Source organism: Cucurbita maxima, unplaced genomic scaffold, assembly GCF_002738345.1.
Source record: "Cucurbita maxima cultivar Rimu unplaced genomic scaffold, Cmax_1.0 Cma_Scf00004, whole genome shotgun sequence".
In the NCBI taxonomy this organism is placed as follows: domain Eukaryota; kingdom Viridiplantae; phylum Streptophyta; class Magnoliopsida; order Cucurbitales; family Cucurbitaceae; genus Cucurbita; species Cucurbita maxima.
Genome location: NW_019272020.1, coordinates 5,903,776 through 5,926,720, shown reverse-complemented (window position 1 = coordinate 5,926,720; position 22,945 = coordinate 5,903,776). Strand labels below are relative to the sequence as shown.

At 36.1% G+C, this 22,945-nt stretch overlaps 2 protein-coding genes and 1 pseudogene across 5 annotated transcripts; 1 reads left to right on the top strand and 2 right to left on the bottom strand.

The window, feature by feature from the left end:
- Positions 1–8,977: 8,977 nt before the first annotated feature.
- LOC111477727 lies at positions 8,978–11,674 on the bottom strand (annotated as a pseudogene).
- A 4,392-nt stretch (positions 11,675–16,066) lies between these two features.
- Positions 16,067–19,141, top strand: LOC111478253 (glutamate dehydrogenase 1). 4 transcript variants are annotated; one of them, XM_023122430.1, is made up of 9 exons: positions 16,067–16,479; positions 16,803–16,947; positions 17,114–17,227; positions 17,328–17,549; positions 17,653–17,727; positions 17,808–17,924; positions 18,022–18,348; positions 18,427–18,513; positions 18,617–19,141. In XM_023122430.1, exons 2-9 carry the CDS (start codon positions 16,840–16,842, stop codon positions 18,800–18,802), a joined length of 1,236 nt encoding a protein of 411 aa, XP_022978198.1. In that variant the 5' UTR covers positions 16,067–16,479; positions 16,803–16,839; the 3' UTR covers positions 18,803–19,141. The 4 variants fall into 4 exon arrangements, with proteins under 4 accessions (XP_022978198.1, XP_022978200.1, XP_022978199.1 ...); XM_023122432.1 differs by having other exon boundaries at positions 16,067–16,482; positions 16,808–16,947; XM_023122431.1 differs by having other exon boundaries at positions 16,067–16,482; positions 16,763–16,947.
- A 69-nt stretch (positions 19,142–19,210) lies between these two features.
- Positions 19,211–21,240, bottom strand: LOC111478321 (putative H/ACA ribonucleoprotein complex subunit 1-like protein 1). Its single transcript, XM_023122524.1, has 4 exons — positions 20,999–21,240; positions 20,506–20,654; positions 20,299–20,414; positions 19,211–19,613 (listed from the first exon to the last, which is right to left on the bottom strand). The coding sequence occupies exons 1-4, from the start codon at positions 21,147–21,149 to the stop codon at positions 19,445–19,447; spliced, it is 585 nt and encodes a 194-aa protein (XP_022978292.1). The 5' UTR covers positions 21,150–21,240; the 3' UTR covers positions 19,211–19,444.
- Positions 21,241–22,945: the final 1,705 nt, after the last annotated feature.

Here is a 22,945-nt window from a genome sequence, read left to right as displayed (position 1 = left end):
ACACTCAGCATCCTCGTGTCAATGTGGGACCTCACCAAATCCACCCTTTTGGGCATACCACCTCGTGTCTACCCCTTTCGAGGAACAACGAAAAAACTGTCACATTGTCTAGTGTCTGACTCTGATATCATTTGTAACGACTCAGATTCTCCACTGCTAGTAGATATTGTTCTCTTTAAACTTTCCCTTTCGATTTCCCTTAAAAAGAGTGTTTTGTTCTCCTCCCCAACCAATGTACAGCATTACAAACTCTATTCGAGTTACTTTTGTAATCAACTCAATCTGTGACATACCACGTTAGTTGGAGCGTAAAATGAGTACCAACGAAGATGTTAGGTTCCGAAAAGAGGTGAATGGTAAAATCCACCTCAGTTGAAGAAAAAAACAAAATATTCTTTATATGGTTGGAGATTCGTTTCAAATTACCAACCAGTAATGAGCTTAAGCTAGCTCTTACTCGTGGACCCATCTTTTAATGGCTCGAGTTTCATGTCAACGGTTACCAAGCCATTTCCTCCTCTTTAACTCCATGGGCCCCAATGCTATAACGGCTGCCCATATCCACATATTATTATTATTTATTTTTATTTTTTACTGGCTTCACCATTTGCCACGTTTATAAACTACTAAAAGAGGACTTATGAGGTGGTGGCGTGTTTAAGTCTATCAAAATTTGAGGTGCCTAAAATGCCACTAAGTCCATGCTTTCCATCTATTTGAATACTCTAACATCCTTTAATGTGCATGTGATATAACTCAGACACGTCGATGTAATTATCGTTGATTCATATATCAAGAAAATAACCACCATTACAAAAGTATTTATTTTTCTTTTCTTTGTGAAGGAGATGTTCATAAGACCCGATGACTCAAAAATCTTGTTCAACCTATCCATCCTGACCGAATGCGTATGGTTTAAGTTGGGTTAGGTTGGGTCGAGTTCAGATTGAATTGGTTAATGGGTTTCTCTAAAACCATTCGAATTTATTGTTAATTTTAAAATATACAAGTTTTTCGATAAGATTCAAGTTTTTCTGTCTAGATAAGAGACGTCACTACATATATGCCTTGACTTCCATAGTCATTCCAGCATTCACCGTCATTTGTGAATGGACGTTTTACCTTTACCTAAAAAATACAAAAGTAGCACGTGACTAGAGTATTTTAAGAAATACAGTTTCAAGTAGAGTTGGATGCGTGATACTTCTCCACACATGACTCACACACGCAGACATGGAACCATCAGACGGATTCGTATACAATGTGCGAGGTGTTTGAAAATAAAGAAATAGATGTTTTTATGAACCCGAACAACTCGAACCAATCCAAACAAAGAAATTTACCGTTAGATTAAATTTGATTCAATATTTTTTTAAAAAAGAATTGAATCGAAAAAAAAAAAATAAATTTAGACATTTTAAAATATGGAGATAAAAATAAAATAAAATTTAAAAGTATATGACAATATTTTGAAAATGTGGAGCATGGGTCACCTCAATTATTTTGCTCATCTCCAATAAACCCTAAATTATGCTCCACAATTATATTATACACTTTTTTTTTAATTATTATTTATTATTGAAAGGGGTTGGTATAATAATTATAATGTATTAAAAAAAATTATAAAATAAAATAAAATATATTTTGAATTTTGCTTATTTTATAATTTAGTCGAGTGTTATAATGTAATTTGGTAGATCTAATTAATATTTTATTAATGATTCTAAAATAAGAACTAAATAAAAGATAATTCAACCCTTAATAGTATGATTAATAATTAATAATATGAAGTCGTAGGTTGTGATATCTAACATATATATATATAGATAGATAGATATAGATAGTGGGTTGATATAAGTATCGCTAGGTTTGCCTATGAGTTAGCATGTACTCACGTTGTTGGAAGCCACAGAAGAAAGGAACGTGCATGCACGTGACCTCAAACGTTTTCAATACCAATGGAGATAGTATTCCTTGATTATAAACTCATGATCCTTCCTTAAATTAGCATTTCCCCTCGAACAAAGTACGTCTGTCCTTTATCGAGGCTCGACTCCTTTTCTTTTGGAGTTCTTTGTTCGACATTTGAAGATTCTATTGATATGACTAAGTTTAGGGTATGACTCCTATTAAGGATATTTAGTAATAAATTATAGTTTACCATATATATTATATTTGATATTTTATTATAAGGCAAATATCTAATATTTGTTTTATTATCATAGGTATCTTTCCATTTATTGTTATTTCTATTTATTACTCTTTCCATATCCTTGTAATTTATTTGATTATAAATTAGACAACTTTCACACCATTTAAGGTGTGGTGGATTAATCAAACATTCACATGGTATCAGAGCCCTTTCGGTTTAACAACTCTTCATGGCTGCCGTAGTCGGAGCCGATTGATTACTCTTCGGCTCCACCCTATTGACCTCCAAATCACCTTTCGTCATACTCTGTACATACAACCTCACCTTTTCCAACCAAATCGGTTTTCCTTTTGGCCAATATAGTCTCTCTCATTTTCTTCCCAATCAACCTTCATCCTTCACATAAACCCTAACCTAAACCTATCAACCTTTTGCAGAGATTTACCTTCGGAATCTGGGTGCCGCACTGGCCTATTCGCCAACCAAGTTGCCGCCGCCCTTCCTGCCAAAATTGGCTTCTTCGCCCGATGAGGCGACTCTTCCGACTGCCCTTCTCGCCAAAATTGGCTCCTTCACCCAATGTGGTGATTCTTCCGGCTTCAACATTGTCTTTGTCCCTTGCTCTAGATTTCCCCTTCTACTTCTTGGGGTTAGAAATATTCTCACCAGAGCCAAGGCAGCATCGTCGCTAAGCGACAATCCCTCTTCATGGGTTAGACATATTCTCGCCGAAGCCAAGGCAGCATCGCCGCTGAGCGGCGATCCCTCTGCAATTTTTGATGGCCAAGAACCGGGTTGTTAGCATCTTCATGAAAAGTGTTTCTCAACCTCTTTGAATTTTTCAGATTCAAGCTTCACGTTCGTTTAAATCCGACGCTTAGCTTGCGGTGGGGTGTTAAGGATATTTAGTAATAAATTATAGTTTACCATATATATTATATTTGATATTTTATTATAAGGCAAATATCTAATATTTGTTTTATTATCATAGGTATCTTTCCATTTATTGTTATTTCTATTTATTACTCTTTCCATATCCTTGTAATTTATTTGATTATAAATTAGACAACTTTCACACCATTTAAGGTGTGGTGGATTAATCAAACATTCACATGGTATCAGAGCCCTTTCGGTTTAACAACTCTTCATGGCTGCCGTAGTCGGAGCCGATTGATTACTCTTCGGCTCCACCCTATTGACCTCCAAATCACCTTTCGTCATACTCTGTACATACAACCTCACCTTTTCCAACCAAATCGGTTTTCCTTTTGGCCAATATAGTCTCTCTCATTTTCTTCCCAATCAACCTTCATCCTTCACATAAACCCTAACCTAAACCTATCAACCTTTTGCAGAGATTTACCTTCGGAATCTGGGTGCCGCACTGGCCTATTCGCCAACCAAGTTGCCGCCGCCCTTCCTGCCAAAATTGGCTTCTTCGCCCGATGAGGCGACTCTTCCGACTGCCCTTCTCGCCAAAATTGGCTCCTTCACCCAATGTGGTGATTCTTCCGGCTTCAACATTGTCTTTGTCCCTTGCTCTAGATTTCCCCTTCTACTTCTTGGGGTTAGAAATATTCTCACCAGAGCCAAGGTAGCATCGTCGCTAAGCGACAATCTCTCTTCATGGGTTAGACATATTCTCGCCAAAGCCAAGGCAGCATCGACGATGAGCGGCGATCCCTCTGCAATTTTTGATGGCCAAGAACCGGGTTGTTAGCATCTTCATGAAAAGTGTTTCTCAACCTCTTTGAATTTTTCAGATTCAAGCTTCACATTCGTTTAAATCCGACGCTTAGCTTGCGGTGGGGTGTTAAGAATATTTAGTATGAAATTATAGTTTACCATATATATTATATTTGATATTTTATTATAAGGCAAATATTAGATTTGATTATAAATAAGACAACTTTCACACCATTTAGGTGTGGTGGATTAATCAAACATTCACAACTCCGATACCATATTCTTCACAATAGTATGATATTGTCCATTTTTTTAGCATAAGTTCTCATGACTTTGATTTTTGTTTTCCAAAAAGCCTCTAGTATTCCTTAATTATAAATAGATATCATTCTCTAATATATATAAATATATATATTATTTCATAATTATTTATTTTTGGATCACTCTTAAAAACAATTTTTTAACAATTTTTAAAAATAAATACAAAAATATTTTATGAAATAATTGAAAACAAAAAAAAATTTGAATAAATGATCAATAGTTGGGTTCATTATTTTTTTTTACCTTAACCACTTTTTTTACCTTTACCAAATCGTTGAAAAGTAATTTTTTTTTTACACTAGCCTAGTGATCCTGTCTGGCCAAAATTAGTGCTGTCTCCATAAATGTCTACCCATGTCCTGTCATCTTTATTACCTTTTAATTCGCTTACATAACCTATATCAATCTTTTATTTTAATTTTTTTTGTAATTTTAAATATTCAAACTTATTTTATTATTAACTTTTTTATTTATTTATCATAATTTAATCTTTATTAGCTTTTTTTTTTTTTTTTTTATATATAAATTTTGGAAACGACATAACGTGAATATGTTTATGTGAGATCTAACATCGGTTTGAGAGAAGATGGAGAATTCCTTATAAGGATATGGAGATATTTTTTAAAATCGTGAGGCTAACGATGAAATGTAACGAGCCAAAATAGATAATATCTACTAGCAGTGAGCTTGAGCTGTTACAAATGATATTAAAGCGAGTCACTGGGGGTAGATTGTGAGATCCCACATCGATTCTTAAGAGAGTAGAGCATGGATAAAGAAGTCGTTCGTCGACTGCTTTCCACGCCAAATATTTGGTGTTGAGTGTTGGGAGGATTTTAACTCTCAAGTAACCCAGAGCACAACATAGTTCCATCCATAGATGTTGAGATCTAATAGATAGAGAATGTGTTATTTATGGAATATATCTTAATATTTTTTTTTATTTTTATAATTTGATTTATAGTATATTTTATTTTATTCTTAATATTTAATTAGTTTATATTTTTCTGGTCGGTAGTTATTAGTTGCTAGTTTGTATCCTATTTAAACTTATGAATATCAATGAGAATTGTAACGACCCTAAATTTCCACATATCTAGAGTCGTCACTAACGTTTCATGTTCCTCTCTAATGCAGAATATAACTATAAAATGCTATCTTTATTAGTGGAAAATTTTAAAACTTTAGAATATATTAAAACATTAGAAAACACTACCAAACTTATGTGTTTCAAACATGGGGCTGGAGTCAAAATAAGATAAAACAATTTAAATAAATGAAATGCAAACACCCTATCCTAACCAAGACTAGGAATTTTAAATATGTGACTATCCTATGCACGTGTCACAGTCTCTGATCATGATGCCGTCGTCAACCGTACATGGGCGTCTTGCCTTTGCATAAAAAACAATTTGGCACACGACATACTCTGTATGTGACCCCACTATAGGGGTCATGCTAATGCAAACACATGCAATCATGAATTAGGAACCTATCTCTGATCATCATAAGGGTGGTCTCCAGTCTCGGACAAATTGGATGTGTAGTACTTCCCTATACATGACTCACATGTGCGAGTGTGAATTCCCAGGGCGCTTGCACACCCCCTGAACCCTCTGGTCAAGCTAATTTGTAACGACGTTTAGAGGTCAGTGGAACCCCATAGTGTCATGCGCTTCATGAACACCCTCATCTGTGTACATTCGCACCTGTGCGTGTCCGTACTCATCATCTCTAAGGGAAGTAACCCTATGCTTATGAACATACAATATGCATGAGGTCTCTCTAAGTTCAATTATACATCTCTTCTGACACAACCCTCTAGTCTCATCTCTTGGTTACACTATGTAACACGTGCTCGTGGACATTTACATTAATATCATCTTCATACTCTTAGGGTTGTGTCCTATGTCGATCTAACGACATGATGCAATATGGCAAACAACATCATAATGCATGTTCAACATGGAAAACATCATCATGTTAATAATATCGTCATGCTAAAAATATCCGTAAAGGATTTTCTTTTTAAACAAATTTGATTTTTTTATAAGATATCTAAAATATAAATAATTGAAAAAGAGATGTAAGATAACTTTTCTATCTCTAAATATCATACAAGATATTTGCGTATAATAAACGGTCAAATATGATATATATGGTAAACCATAATTCAAGGCTAAATATCTTAACTACAAAGTTGATAGAATTTTAATAAATATGTGTAACACCCATATTAACGTGAATATATTCTTGCCACAAATCCGGTTATACACTTCCACTGCAAACCTTCGAGCAGCTTTCACTTTTTTGTCATTAACATCCTTAATTGGAACAAGACCGGAAGGAAACACTTCTCCATAACTTATTTTAGAACACATTTGATAGATAGTTTCAACAAACTTAATTTTCTCGTGAATACTTTGAAATTCGATATTTATAGTTGTAGCTGAACGCTACCTAAATTGATATAGTCGAATCAAATTCTTTAGTTTGAATAATGGTTGCATTGTTTTAGTCCAACAACCGTAACATATACTACTTATTAGTACGATACTTATCACTAGCTGATTGAGCTGGATTTATTCATTCCATGGATTCTTCAATTTTAAAAACCATTTGAATTAGATCCACGAGTTGAAAGCAAAGTACGAGCTGCCTAGATTGTGTGGTTACATTGAACTTTAGGCGAGGTTTTCCTTTGTTAACCGAACATAACTCATGTGGAATCTAAGCTTGTTTGATCATACACATTGTTTGTGCGTATATGTTCAATTATCTGCGACTCTATCCGACTTGTCTCTACAATAAGCCAAGTCATTTGACTCGAACTTGCCTATACTTGGGGTCAACGTCTCTCATGTACAATATCGCTTGGTTCCCAACAACATGACCTTCATGTCATGATGCCACTCCAAGTTTCGAGATATCATTGACCATTGTAGCATACTCGGACATGTTTATCGAGAATAGGCCCATGTGTTGTTCATAGCATGACCTTCTTGTATTGTTCATAGGCTCATGTGTCATGATGCAACATGAATGACAATTTTAAGCCATGTTGGACATTTCTCTATTTTTTTTTTTATTTCAAAATTCTCGATTATTGCCGACTTTAGACTATCAGAAATCTAGGATCGTTACATAATTAATTTACTATTAATATATATATATAGGACCGCTGACACTCCTTTGGAAGATAGACTAACTCACAGGGAATATTTCGACAGAGATAGTTAAATAGGATGACCCACCTTCAAATATTTCTCGGTAAGACTCACTAGATATACTCGAACCCCTGGACAACCTTTTTACGAATAGCTACCCCAATTAGACCATCTCATAACACTATCTGATGAATAGTGTAAAATGAGCTTAGTTCATGTTGGGCTCGACTAGCTATGGTGAAATATGTACTTGCCTAGATAAGCCAATCAGTTCAGCACGCTTGAAAAAAAAAACAAAAATACTTTTTTTATACTTAAAAAATGTAATTGAGATGTATAATATTTATTACATCATTATTTTATTTTAATTTTTTTGTATAAATATTTAAATTTAATTTTTGTATAGTCTAAACTTTTCAATCAAAATTTATTTTTATTAGCCTAACATATTTGATATTATGTCTTTCTCAAAAAATATTATTATTATTATGAGACTATTCCAATAAAAAAAATTAATTATATAATATTAATTTTAAGATTTATAAAATACATGAAATATATTTAAAAAAATTTAAAATTTCGTTCGAGGAAAAACATGAAGTTATTTTTAAGAAAAGGATAATAAATAATTTGATAAATTTCAATTACTCAAATAATTTTAATGGACAAAATGTAAGAATTATTATTCGGTCTAACCAGTTGAATAATAAGACTTTTAGATCTAAAATATGCCAGAGTTTCAAAACGTTAATCACCTAAGAAAAAGTTTTGAAATGAATTACTTTGATGATTACGATCGAGAGTAAATAAAATTGTTTAATTACTTTACGAGATAACTTAATCAAACAAATTAAAAGGAACTAAAAAAAAAAAAAAAATCGAGATGATAGAACCAAATCGAACGGTTGGAATTGAATAGGATCAGTCAGACAAAAACGAGATCACATTGATTGGACTTAGCAACTCACAAAGAAAAAAATTGCGGTGACATGCATGATCTTTAGCTATTGCAGATATGTGAGATCTCATATTAGTTGAATAGGAGAACGAAACATTTCTTATAAAAGTGTGAAAATCTCTCCCTAGTAGACACATTTTTAAATTGTGAGACTGACAGCGATACTTAATGGGCTAAAGCGGACAATATCTGCTAAGGGTGGGCTTAGACGGTTACAAATGGTATTAGAGCCAGACATCGGGAGGTATGTCAGCGAGGACGTTGACCCCTAATAGGGAAGATTGTGAGATCCCATGTTGGTCGAAGAGAAAAATATTTTTTTTATAAGGGTGTAGAAATTTCTCCCTAATAGACACGTTTTAAACCCGTGAGATTGACGGCAATATGTAACAAACTAAAACGAACAATATCTACTATCGGTGAGCTTGCGCCCTACGCATTCAAAAAGAAATAAAGAACCCAAGAGTTTACATTCAAAGTGGATAATATCAAATTGACGGGGATGCTTGTTGCTCTTAACGCCCCCTTTCGATGTTTAACCACCAAAGCCGCCATAATTTTTTAATAATAAAATGACGTCATAAATTGATGCAAAAAGTGACTATAACAACCAATTATTATTGCATTAACAAAAACAAAAAAACAAAAAAACAAAAACAACCCATGATAATACAATAATGACGTAGAAATTCGTTCTATTTTATTCCACTAACGACAATAAAATCTCTCAATCTTCATAAAATAATCTCTTAAAATCATCCATGTGCTTATTCTGCAGCCGTACGGCTATAACTAACCCTCCGTCGTTGTCCGGCGCCGGCATGATGAACGACTTCCCGTCGGCATTCAATGTCGCCGGCCCCACATAACACGGCGGCCCCCAGCCGAAGTCCGCCTCATACAATGGCAGCGACATCCAACTTCCCAAAGACAAATTGGGGTTGCCCCAAAATGGAGCTTCAACCTTAACTTTTGTGTGGTACGAGGTTCTAACCCAGCTGATGTCCTCTTGACTTGCTAGAAAGTCTAGCTCCGACCTCGCGTACTCGTCCATGATCTTCCATGTTCCTTTTTGAATCTTTCCTGCAGCATAGCTTAGTGGTTGAGATATTAGATCGCCGAATTGACACTTTGGTGTCACGGCTACTAGGGTTGAGTTTCCGGTGAAGTTGTTGGGAATTGGTGTTCCAAGTCGTCGTCATACGTCCACGGTGTCACGGTCCTAACTTCTTGACCGTGCGGCGTCATGATCTATACACGCTCACGACTAGCCTTAAGGGGAATTAAGCCCCATATGTATTTTTCGCCCCGACTTTGTGGCTTCGTCGGACCTTAGGCGAGGTTTGTCTTCGCCAATCGAACATCGCTTGTGCGGAATCCAAGCTTGTTCAACCACATACGCCGCCTGTGCGTGTATGTTCAATCCTCTGCGACACATCCGACTTGCCTCTACGCTAGGCCAACTCATTCGGCTCGACCTTGCATCTACTCGGGCCAAGGTCTCTCAATATAACGTCGCATCTCATCTTGTCATATCGATCCCCATCGATAGGGTCCATATGTCTTGACGCCATCCTAAGTCTCGGGATGTCGTCGGCCATCATAACTCATTCGGTCATGTCATCGAGAATGGGCCCGCGTGTCGTTCATCTCATCGGGACTTCCCGATCATCCATCCATCCGGGTTCTATCGAGGCATAGGCCCTCCCGTGCCCATACCGAGTCATTTACGGATACCATCCCGGATAGCGGGTGTATGTAGCAACCTCCAACACGCGGGCTAGGGCGCAATACCGGCACACCCGTGTCGTCCGGTACTGTCCTTCAAAAACCCATTTCAAAGGAAGTCGCCCGAGACACTCGTCTTGGCACGCTCGCCCACACTGTGACACACGTATGTGCTACAGGGTAGCTCACTTAGGCCACAGGGCCCAGGGGTGGTGGAGAGCTAACACCATGTTAACCCCTATAGTACATTTTGGGCCATTTTCATTCTACCAGGTGTAGACATGATTTTGGTGAGGTGTCATACGGTGTCGTGCATTGTCCGTCCAATGTCCGATTGACACCAACCTTGGCGAGCATTCATATTTCATATGGAAGGACTTAACTCCCGAACCGCATGCCCAAATTCCTTCCGAAACCCTGACTTTTGAGGTTAAGGCCCGGGGCCCTACCCGACCCTTCAACAAGCCTATCTTGTCCTTCATGTCTATGCTGATGTCTCTGTTATGCTTGTCTCATGCACATACCCACATATGGCCTGCAATAGACTCGTATCGAGTGTATGGTCGTGATGGTAGCTCGTCGAGTCGATTGACTATATTATTGCTCTCTTTTTAAGTTTTTCGACTTGCTCTTTGTAAAGTTTTTAGCAACATGACGGTGGATTCTTTCTTTCGCTCCTCCTGTTGGGAATATCATAACGTGTTAGCTTAAATTTTTAGATTTCGGTAAGTGAAGGATATGTAAAAAGATTATAAACCATTTATTAAAGTTCAAAATCTATAATAATTTATCATGTTCTAATAAATTTGAGACAGCAGACACGTTAAATACTCATATGTATACTATTTGCAATACAACACAGAGAATTGAAAAGTTATGTGCTTAAAGATTTTTTTGTTCCAAAGTTTGCTCCCCCCAAGTTTTTTTTTTTTTTTTTTAACTTCTTTTACTTGTTTCAGACGTATTTCTATCGTGGGTCAAATTCAACACTTGTGAATTTAATACACATACCTTGGCATCGAAGCAACCCAAAAGAAGTGACGGGTTGTTGTATTCATGGTGGTCGAACTTGGGCGGCCGTAACGGCTTCTGCGGTTGCAAAACACTCCGATCATGAAATTGCTGCACAATACTCTCCACCGCCTTCTCCCTCCGTGCAATACTCGCTCACGAGTTGATAAACGTAATCGCCGAGACCCCATCAACAAGAATGTGAGAAATGCCGATGCCAATCACGATCCCACCACAGCTAAACCTCGTAATCTGAACCAACAACACCGGCAGCTCCTCAATGGGAGTACTATAATCGACTTTCGGAGTGAGCTCTCGAAGAGCATCAGTGGGAGAGAAATCGCCATAATCGTCGAGCGTGGCAGTAGAGGAGGCTTCAATGAGCTGAGCTCCGGTGCTGGAGCAATGAAGCTCAAGGCGGCCTCCACCAATCCAGTGGAGGCGGCCGATGAGAGGGTAGTAAGGGACGAGGATTTGGGAGAGGGAGTTTTTCAAGGAGTCGACGACGGCGGAGGTGGGGACGGCGGGGGATCGGTAGACATAAACAGTGGGGGAGTGAGTCCATGGCTTGATTTGGTCGCTCTCGGAGAAGGAGAGGGTGGCAGTGGGAGTAGGGTGGGCGGGGAAAACGGTGGTGGAAGAATGAACCATTGATAGTCTTAGTGCACACAAACTTCAAGCTTCAATACTACACTATATATAGAGATGTGGCTTTCTCTAAGGGTGATCATCATTATAGTGTATGCATCCGTATTCATGATCATATATATGAACACACAAAATGCATGAGATCCCTATAGTTTTCATCTCTAAATTATCATTATGACACAACCCTATACATCGTTCACACATTACTCTAAGTAACATGCAAGCATTGACCTTCATACATTCATGATCATTAACATCAACTAGAATTGTATCTTTAAAAATCCGTTGTCATAGTGCATCGTGACATTTAATACATGCTACATCATCTTAATATGAAACATCTTCATATTAAGTCATTGCATCATCATACGTCTCACAACATCTTGTTATCATGCATCATCATCATGTCAACATCATATACATCATCACATCATCATTTAACGTCACCAAATCATCATATAACATCATCACATCATCATTTAACGTCATCACATTATCATATAACATAATCACATCATCCTATCATCACATCATCACATCATCATTTAACATCATCACGTCACCATATAACATCATCATATAACGTCACACATCATTATATAACATCATCACATCATCGTATAACATAAAGCATAAATGACACGTGCAAGGGCTATTGGGCACATGTCGTCATACATAAGACAAGTCTTCCGATCGAGCCGATAGTAAAACCACTTACCTAATTAAACTGGTGTCACTCATCTATCTTTAACGAAAGTCTGATTTTGTCTTTTAAAATTCAAGTCTAGCTACGCGAGCCATGACATCAATTTCAATTTTAAATTTCTGACAAAATATGTAGCTAAATTTTAGCATGGTCAATGTGTTAGACTTCAAGACATTAGACACTTTCAAACGTTTATATATCTCTTATAAAACAATTTTGGCGTTTAATTATAAATAGTAATTATTATTATTATTATTATTATTATTATTATTATTATTTTGTTAAAAATAAACAAATCACCAATTATTTAAAATTTTTAAGCATGAAAAATCAAATAAAAAAAACACTTTTAAATATTTTTTAAAAAAATTAAAAATATGACCAAAATTTTTTTAAAAAATTTTGTTTATTTTTTTAAGTTCGTATTTTAAGTTTCATACTTTTAAATATTTAAATTTAATCTTTTTAATTATTAAAAAATACTAATAATAAAAATAAATAAACAAAAACTTGCGTAGCCGCCTCATCATCTCAATTATTTTGCTAAATGGCAGCCTATGCTTCCACGAATTTATTTTATAATAAATATATTAAAAAAATAATAATTATAATAAAAAAAAATTAAAAGCTAAAATCATTAATTATTTATTATTCAAAGTAGTTGGTATGGGTATTAAAAAAATTATTATTTGACGTGTTCGTGGAATTAACTTTGATTAAGTACAATATTTTAAATTAGTCGATCGAGTTAGATTAGAGGATTATTGAAGAGGTCGTTTGTAACTTGTCTCGGACAAAGACTAGGTTCTTTAGGCATCTCAAGTCTCAAGTTAGGTTACGGCCCAGATCCATCGCTAGCGGATATTGTTCTTTCTAGGCTTTTCCATTCGAGCTTCCCCTCAAGCTAGTAGATATTGTTGGGCTTTTCCTTACGAGCTTCCCCTCAAGCTAGTAGATATTGTTGGGTTTTTCCTTTCGAGCTTCCCCTCAAGCTAGCAAATATTGTTTTCTGGGCTTTCCTTTTCGGGTTTCCCCTCAAGGCTTGTTCTCCTCTCCAACCGGCTTTAAAAAACATCTGCTATTGTTCTCCTCCCCAACCGGCTTTAAAACGCATATGCTAGGTGAATGTTTCCATATCCTTATAAATAGTGGTTTGTTCTCCTCCCCAACTAATGTGGGACATTACACACTGAATCTATTTCCTATAGTTCCTTATAGTTTTGCTCAATCGAGTCCCTCATCTTATAGTGATATCTCATCGCCCTGCTTATCAAACACATATACGCATCAAAATTTTGTATGAGATTCTTGAACGTTTTACCCTTTTAGGGTCTTTTCTCGTTTCACCGAGTCTAGTTCCTCATAGTCAGGCCCAAGTGGACCCTAATCTCATTGGAGTTCTATAGGTCCAACTACTATGTACCATTGTGGTCACATGCCCTTTATGGGCAGGTTTTCAACCTAGGGGATTGTTGCAGATCTCTAGGCAATACCATATGGACCCTTTTCGATCGGGATGAGTTGGCAAGTCTCACATCTGTCCTCACATTACAATCACACGATACTAATTATAAGTTTTAGTACAATGTGTAGTAAAGACAATCTTACTCAATGTAGTATCTAACTATGGAATATATGACAACGGTGGAGTGTTAGAGTATTTCTCTCTTCTTTTTTTTTTTCGCTTTAAAAGTACATCTCGGGAGGACTTACTTAAAATGTAATTTTTCAAACGTCTTATTCTAATCGGTTAATTATAGTCATGGAAAAGCCCTATCAAGATTTTGTTAATTTTAAATAACAATAATATTTGCATATTTTTTTTAATTATTTATTAGCAGTCTTTAAAATAATTTATAACTATTCCAAAAGTAATTTCATATTATAATTAAATATTTAAAAATAAATAGATATTTTACGAGTTAACATTTTAATTTTATTAAAAATAAAAATTTGAATAAATATCTCGAACTAACTCAACCTACAAAATTTATGGTCGAGTTTTATTATTTAATAAGGGTTGTTTTAGTTGAAAATTTTACCTCCCGGACAAATAAATTAAGTATAGAAAATGATCCAACCTGACCTAACTCAACCCACGAACACCTCTACTAAATAAATACAAAGCAAAATTTAGAAACTAAATTCGAGTATAAAAATTTAACACGAAAGGAAGATAGTGAAATAACATGGGGAAATCCTATATAACTTTAGTTGGTGAATTTTGGCCGAACATTTTGGATCATAGTGGATTATGATCTCCAACGTACAAAGATATTCTAAGTCTTTATCTAAACAAATACTTTTACATCTGATTCAATTCGTTAAGTGAAAATTGATTTGTTTTCGATCGTATATAGTGTTTATATGATCTTAAGCGATTTAATTTTAAGTTTAAATTTTTTTTTATAATTATAGTTTTTTTTTACTCGACCTTATAAGAAAAAATGCGAAAGAACTCAATATAATAGAGATGAATTGAAAGGTTTTATCTGAACTTACAACACTGGCTTAGCACTCGTGAAATGATAATGCTATAATTTTTTAATCTTCGAAATATGTCATCTTTTAACATAAAATATCATCGATTTGTGTGTATTAATAATGTGATAAAGTTAAAAGATGGGCCAAATTGGACAAGGGAGCGGATGAACATATTCTTATTCTTGTGTGCAGCCTTTTGGGATGGCGTACATATCTACTCGAATGGAACTTATTCCAACATCTATTACCTATAGATATCATCCACATTGTATTGCTCCTCGTATACCGAGCTAAAGAGAGGTTGACAAATGTTAGATAATGTGAAAATCAATAATATTATTAGAGACAAAGTGAAAATCAATTCAACTCAATAATATCATCCAAAATTTCTTGCAAGTTGGGTCCAAAGAAATTCCACCTCCACGTAATTTTGCGCAACTTTATCTTAGTTTTGTTGCGGGAGCAACCCCATTCTCCATTATTAATCGGTCAAAATATGTAATTCTTACTTTTTGCAGAGGATTAGATTCAGTGTCCGGGAGTTTAAGGTTAACCAATATTGGCTTAGAGAAGACAATATGATAATTAATTGAGAAGGCCCCAACTCTTGCTCACAATAGTCGAGTCCTTACAATACCACACCTATATTCTCTTAGCTCGTCACCAAAATGCTTAACTAATCCCAAAATTCTCGCCGATAAAACTCGTTTATTCAGATAATCACAAATCCTAAAGACACAACGTTTAATCTCGTAGGTAAAATCCCAACATATGCATCAAAATATTCATAGAATAATGCATGTTGTTCAGTCTTCTAAGTATCTTTGTCCCTAACACCTCGTAACTAAGCTTGTTCCTCCTTTTGTCACTAAAAGTCCTTAGCTGAACGATGCTTCAATAATCATCATACAAACGCAAGCTTGAAACTATATAGTTCCTTGAGTCAAAAGAAAATACAATATCATACTAATAGGCCATGTAATTCAGACGTAATATGCACTACATCATAAACAAAAAGCAAGCGAAGAAGATGCATCTAACTGAGACACAAGTGAGAGAAAGTGGTAAATGTCTTTAAAAAACCAATCATAATCACATTAGCAAGCTAGAATGAGCATCACAAGAGCAGAAAGAGCATAGAGGGAATCTGATTTGGAACTCACTAAGCTATTGAAAGAGAAAGAGAAAGAGAAAGAGAAAGAGAAAGAAAGGCTGTGAGTGAGTGCAGAGTGGCAAATGGGCGTGTGAGTTTGCATTATATGCTTATATTCTCATATTCACATTCTCTTCACTCAAAATCTGCATATTGGCTCTGCAATTTGATATGGATTTGGCAGAGATTGGTGGAGTAGAAGGATAATTCTTTTGGAGATTGGAATCTGATTCTTCCACTTGTTGTGTTCGTGCTGGGTTATGGTGTTTATAAATGGATACCTAGGAGGGTAGTTCATAGTTCTTCAAAACCCACTGTTCTGAGCTTCTTCTGTATCTCACCTTTTTCCAGCACATTTCCTTTCTGTGAAGGCCTAGCTTCAGCTCTTCCATTTTTGTCTCTCCCCTATCTCTAAAGCTAAATAACTCAAATCCCACAGTGTTTGTTTTTCTTGGAGATAACACTGAGGTCAGCTCTCTCTCTCTCTCTCTCTCTCTATCTATCTATCTATATATATATATATATATATGAGACAGAGTTTCCATTCAAATATGAGTAAACAAATAGCCTAAGGTTTCTCTGTTCTCAAATGGAGAGCATTGAATATTAGAAGAAGAAGAATCTTCATCCATATTTCTGATCTCTTAGCTTTCACTCTGTTTTAATACTTTATTATTAAGTATTTTTCCTAGTCTCAATATTCTTATTTATCTTTTTTGTTCTTTTCTTTTTTCATTTTGCTATGAAGTCCAAGATTCCATTCCACTGAGTGGTTTGTTGTTGTTATACATAGCAGCTGCGGATTACTCTTTCGAGAATACGACCATGAACGCACTAGCAGCAACAAACAGAAACTTCAAGCTTGCTGCTAGACTTCTCAGTCTCGATTCAAAGCTCGAAAAGAGCTTGCTCATTCCATTTAGAGAAATCAAGGCTTGTTTCTTCTCATTTCTTCTATTCAAGATATTTGTTTCAATTGGGATGGATGCTTTTATAGTTCCTTAGTTTTCTGTTTCTTTTTAATCTCTTCTTTTTGGGAGTTCATATCTTGAACAATAATAGTCTATAGTTTCTGCTAAAACTCTTCTGAATATGACAGGTTGAGTGTACCATACCCAAAGATGATGGCACATTGGCATCCTTTGTTGGTTTCAGGGTCCAGCATGACAATGCAAGAGGCCCCATGAAGGGAGGGATCAGATATCACCCAGAGGTTGGTAGTTTTTCTTATTATCTAGAGTCTCTTTTCTACAAAATCTAAGTTTCAAGGGCTCATTCCTTGCATTTTGCTCATGGTCTACTCTCCAATGCAGGTTGACCCTGATGAGGTAAATGCTTTGGCACAATTGATGACGTGGAAGACAGCGGTCGCAAATATACCATACGGTGGAGCGAAGGGCGGGATAGGATGTGATCCTGGAGAATTAAGTATATCGGAGCTGGAACGTCTTACCAGAGTTTTCACTCAAAAGATACATGATCTTGTTGGTGTCCACACCGATGTTCCAGCACCAGATATGGGAACAGGTCCACAGGTTGACTACATATACACAATCAAACTTAGTTTCTAGTAGTTGTATTATTTTACTCTTCAAGTTTCAACTTTCCTCCCTCCTAATTGTGTGTTGATTTCAACAGACAATGGCATGGATCCTAGACGAGTATTCCAAGTTTCATGGCTACTCACCAGCGATCGTAACAGGGAAACCTATCGTAAGTGACTTATAAGGCTCAACTCAGCTCCATAGATCACTATTAAAGCAACTAATCAAAGTTGACTATCACCAAACTAGGATCTGGGTGGATCTCTGGGCAGAGATGCAGCAACAGGGCGAGGCGTGTTGTATGCAACAGAGGCCTTATTAAATGAGTATGGAAAGAGCATATCTGGTCAAAGATTTGTCATTCAGGCACACTTTTCTTTACCTTTCTGCTAGAATTTCTCGTTCAAGCTAACCTTCATATATACTACAGCATGCTAAGTAAAAATACGGGCTGCTATGTTAGGGTTTCGGCAATGTGGGGTCGTGGGCAGCACGACTTATCAATGAAAATGGAGGAAAGATTGTAGCTATAAGCGATGTGACAGGAGCAATAAAGAATGACAATGGGATAGATATTCCAAGCTTACTAAAATATGCAAAAGAACACAAAGGTGTGAAAGGTTTTGATGGGGGAAATCCAATTGATCCCCAGTCTATTTTGGTTGAAGACTGTGACATATTGATACCAGCAGCCCTTGGAGGCGTCATCAACAAGGAAAATGCCAATGAAATCAAAGCTAAGTTCATAATAGAAGCAGCCAATCACCCAGCAGACCCAGAGGCCGATGAGGTGAGCACATGAATGAACAACAAGCTAAATGAAGATAGAAGCAAAAACTGGAAATTCATAATCTTTTGTCATCTGTAGATATTGGCAAGAAAAGGAGTTGTTATTCTACCAGATATTTATGCAAATTCAGGGGGAGTTACAGTTAGCTACTTCGAGTGGGTTCAGGTACAACCCTTTTGTTCATTCATTCACTAACTCCTTTCAGAAAGAGACAACAGATGCACACATATGATATATAACTCAATTGAAACAAACAATACAAATACAGAACATCCAAGGTTTCATGTGGGAGGAAGAGAAGGTAAACAATGAACTGAAGACTTACATGACGAAGGGCTTCAAAGATGTGAAGGAGATGTGCAAGACCCATAATTGTGACCTCCGCATGGGAGCTTTTACACTTGGAGTCAACCGAGTCGCCAGAGCCACTGTGTTGAGGGGTTGGGAAGCCTAAGCAACTGCTTCTCTCAGGTCTGAATAAATGGGGAGATGCTCCACTCCCTCACCTTAGTGCTGCTTCCTTTCCTGCTGTATTTCCTCCTGCATACAACGACCACTTTTTCATAGCGTTAGTTATTTTTATTGGACAAGCATGCAAGGACTACCATCTCAGCTCTAAAAAATGCCAAATAAATGGCGTAGTTTTGCTTCCTCCTGATACCTATTGATAGGAGATTTAAGGATTGATTTCGGATGAGAGGAGTCCTCTCTAGGCTTCAGCCATTCACTTGGCTTACCAACTTCTTGACAGTAAAAGAAATGAGAACAGTTTTCAAACAGTACTGTAGAACTATATGGACAATAGTCATCTTTATTTTGTTCAAAACACGCAACAATAAGAGAAAAACGACATCAAAATTTCATAATCCACAAACTCGATCCATATATTATATCGAGGCACAGACTAGAAAATTTCAGTTGCACTGATTAGTAAGACATTAAAATTAGCGGTAGAATTAAATTAGGTAGTAGCTTCAATAAAGAGAAGTTGAATTCCAAACAAAATACAGTACAAACAAAAGACTCTAGCAAACGCTTCCCAAAATGACATTGCAAATGGAAAATTGATAAAACTATAGTATTACATAATGCTAATTTAGTATCTTCCTCTACCCCTAAAGCCACCACCACGGCCACCACCTCTTGGAGGGCCACCTCTGCCACCTCTTGGACCGCCCCTTCCACGAAAGCCACCAGCCCCACGGCCACCTCTGCCGCCACCTCTGCCCCCACCACGACCTCCACCTCTAGCGGCAAACTGTCCCCTGAAATAATGAACAGAGTTATTTCTATACAGAATCTATCACAAAAACTGTGAAGCATTGCTCAGTAGTTCTTTGATTCTTTCAATTTTAAAAAAGTTATAAAACCGTCTATCAGTTTGAAACATATCAGATGAATAGTGATCGACTACCAATATTTGGATACTGAATAGAAAAAGGAGCCAATAAGGGCAAATCACAGAAGCAGCCAGCGTGGTAAATTCGCAGCAAACTAAATTGTTTCTCATGTACGCAATCCACTGAAGACGTGCAGACCACATAATATGAAGCTATGTTGTTCGTTTGGATTATGAAAATTTGGAATCATATAGAGGAACTAGTTATTAAACACACAATTTAAAACAGCAAATAAAATAAAACAAACTGGCATGAACCTAGCAACCCTATTTTCAGTCACTCGTGATTTTACTCAGTCTGGATCCCAAATTTCAACTATAATAGAATCTTTCACTTAACCACCCATCTTCATTCAAGATTCAATACAATCAAACATAAATACCATGTTAATCTGAATTTATATCCAAGCCTTACATCAAAACAATAAACGTTAGTCGTGCAGTCAAGACATAAACTACGTTTTCTAAAACCACTCAATACAAACGGACATTAGCAATCACTTGAAAAAAAAGACCTCGGTGGAGGTGGGGGGGAGAGATAGATTACGTACTTCGGCTGTGGGAGGAATCTAGCGAGAGGTAAAAGTTTAGCTGGATCAATATAAAATTTATCCCCAGAAGAATATGAGGTGGCGACGATTCCTTCCATCATTTTGATCGAGAAATACTGTAATCAGGTTTAAGAAACAATGATTTATCATATATCAAAACTGTATCCAAAACTAAACAACTAACAAAATCAAGGCCAGTGGACTCACGGATTCATTGATGGGGCCGAAAATCTCATCAACTTTACCTATCTGGGTCTTATTCTGAAGATAGATAGGGGCATTAAAGAAAGGAATCTTCTCATTTGTGAGTTTTGTGACTGCATCTCCCTCACATGCATGAAGGAAAGAAGAAATCTCTGTAACAGAAAAAATCATTGTAGTGAAAAATAAAGTAGAACAAAGTAGGGAAAACAGGGAGCAAATGTAACAAAACTATCATAGAGAAAAGTAGAGATAGCTTGTGTGTATTCAATTTTAAATTGCTAGAGAAAAAGGAAAATTTCAGAAACAAAATCCATTGTTTATACTGATTATACAAACAAAAATACCAGTAACATTCTAAATAGTTCAAGGGAAAATAGCATTGTAACTAAAACTATTTCATTAAACACCTACAGAAAACATCCTAGTAGCAAAGAAGCAAAAGATGAAGGAAACCCCAAATTAATGAATGATTGAAGAAGTAGTGGGAGATACGAACCAACGACTTCAGCCGGAGGACCCTCATCACGAAAACCTCCGCCGCCACGACCACCAAAGCGGCCACCTCCCCTGCCTCGGCCGCCTCCTCTACCACCGAAACCACCGTCACGGCCTCCCCGGAAGCCACCGCCGCCTCTTGGTGGTCGCATTCTTCTCCTCCAGCTATGAGAAAACGAGAGAGCTTTTCTTAATAATCGGAGGAAGGTCGCTTCAAAATCTCGGTTAGGGTTTACCGGGGTTTTTAGGGTTTATATAGGTATGAAATTGACCCCTTCTTCTCTTTCCTTTTCTTTTTTCCTTATCTTTTCCTTATTTTTTTAAATAAATTATCAAAAATACTCTATCAAGTCAGTTTTAATTAATATTGTAAATTTGAAATTTGTTTTAAAATAATTTTAATAAATCTTTTATATTAAATTTATAAATAAAAAAATTTGTATTTAATTATGTGAATAAATTAAAGCATGAAAAAAAAAAATATTATAGACAGGTGGCCCTTCATAAAATAACAAGAAAGCAAGTAAAAGAGATTTGGAACAAGCATGCGGTCATAGACAATATGTCCTGACCAACCAAGATCAGGGCAGCCGGCACGCAGCCACTAACAATATACCTTAAACAAGCATGACATTGACATTCTCTCTCACTCAATTGGTTGACGTCTCTATCAGCTGACTCTTCACATGCTCAGCAATGTAAGATGAGGCTGACTTGAGGAGTCTCCTCCAATCTGTCAGGAACTGTTGAAAATCACGTCTTGGTTCGTCGATTCTTCACGTTTTCTTTGTCGAAGGGAGTAATATCCTAAAGAGTTATGAATAACTGTAATGGAACTTCACAGTTGTTCGAGTAATATTCTAAAGAGTTATGATTATAAGGGTAAAACAAACTTTTGACATAGTAATTATGAACAATTCGGGAATGATTACTTCTTTGTAATGATTATATCAATAGACATAACTTGTCCTACCGTAATGGAAGTTTAATTTAATTAAAATAAAATTTGAAAGGTTCAAATTAATATTTAATTTATAAGATATATTAAAAATAGAAATATATTTATTATATTTTGATACCTTAAAAATTAAAATAATTAATGTATATTAAATAATGCAATAAAATTATATATTAGAAATTTGAATGATATTAAAAATTAATTAAATATATATTGGAATATCTTATAACATCTCAATATGATTTGAATAAGATATTATATTCAAATATATTATTTGGCGAGCATTATTAAGAGTCCGGGTAAACGACTCTTGATTGAGCCAAAATATCATTGATTTCTTGTCCCTTGTCCAATTCTTTGGGATATTTTTTTTTTCAATAACCTTGATCTTGTGTTTGAGTCACGAAGATTCTGTAGAACATGGAATAACAAAGTTCTTGCTCTCGTATTTATTGTTTTCTTTTAATTCTTAATAAAGTCAAAACAGTTTCCAATCCTTCCGCTATATGGATGAAGAGTTCATTCCATTCGATCTGTTCTTTCATTCGAGCAATATAGCCCATCTAGCTATCCTCAAACCCGGAGTCACCAACATTTGTGTCCTTGTCTTCTAGAGCCTCAACCTTAACCATTAATTTACAGACAGGCATTGTCTCAAAGCGACCTATCATATCATCGATCCTGTCGGCTTAGTGGCAATTTCATTCATACGAGATTCCAAAAGCCTCATTCCATTAGGAACTTTACTCAAGCAGAGTAACTGATTTTTGATCTCTACCAATCAGTCAGCTCAGGTCTTGCCACTTGTTTTGCAACAGACATGTTTATGTACTACGATTCAAGGAGCCAACCTGACTCTTATACCACTTGTCATAATCGCAGTCTTGTAGTACGGGACAACGATTGTACTGCACTTATTTTAATCCAGTGAACAAACTAGTCGTACGAAAGTAGAGCTTTGTGGACAACCTTTACATATGGTCGAGCCTA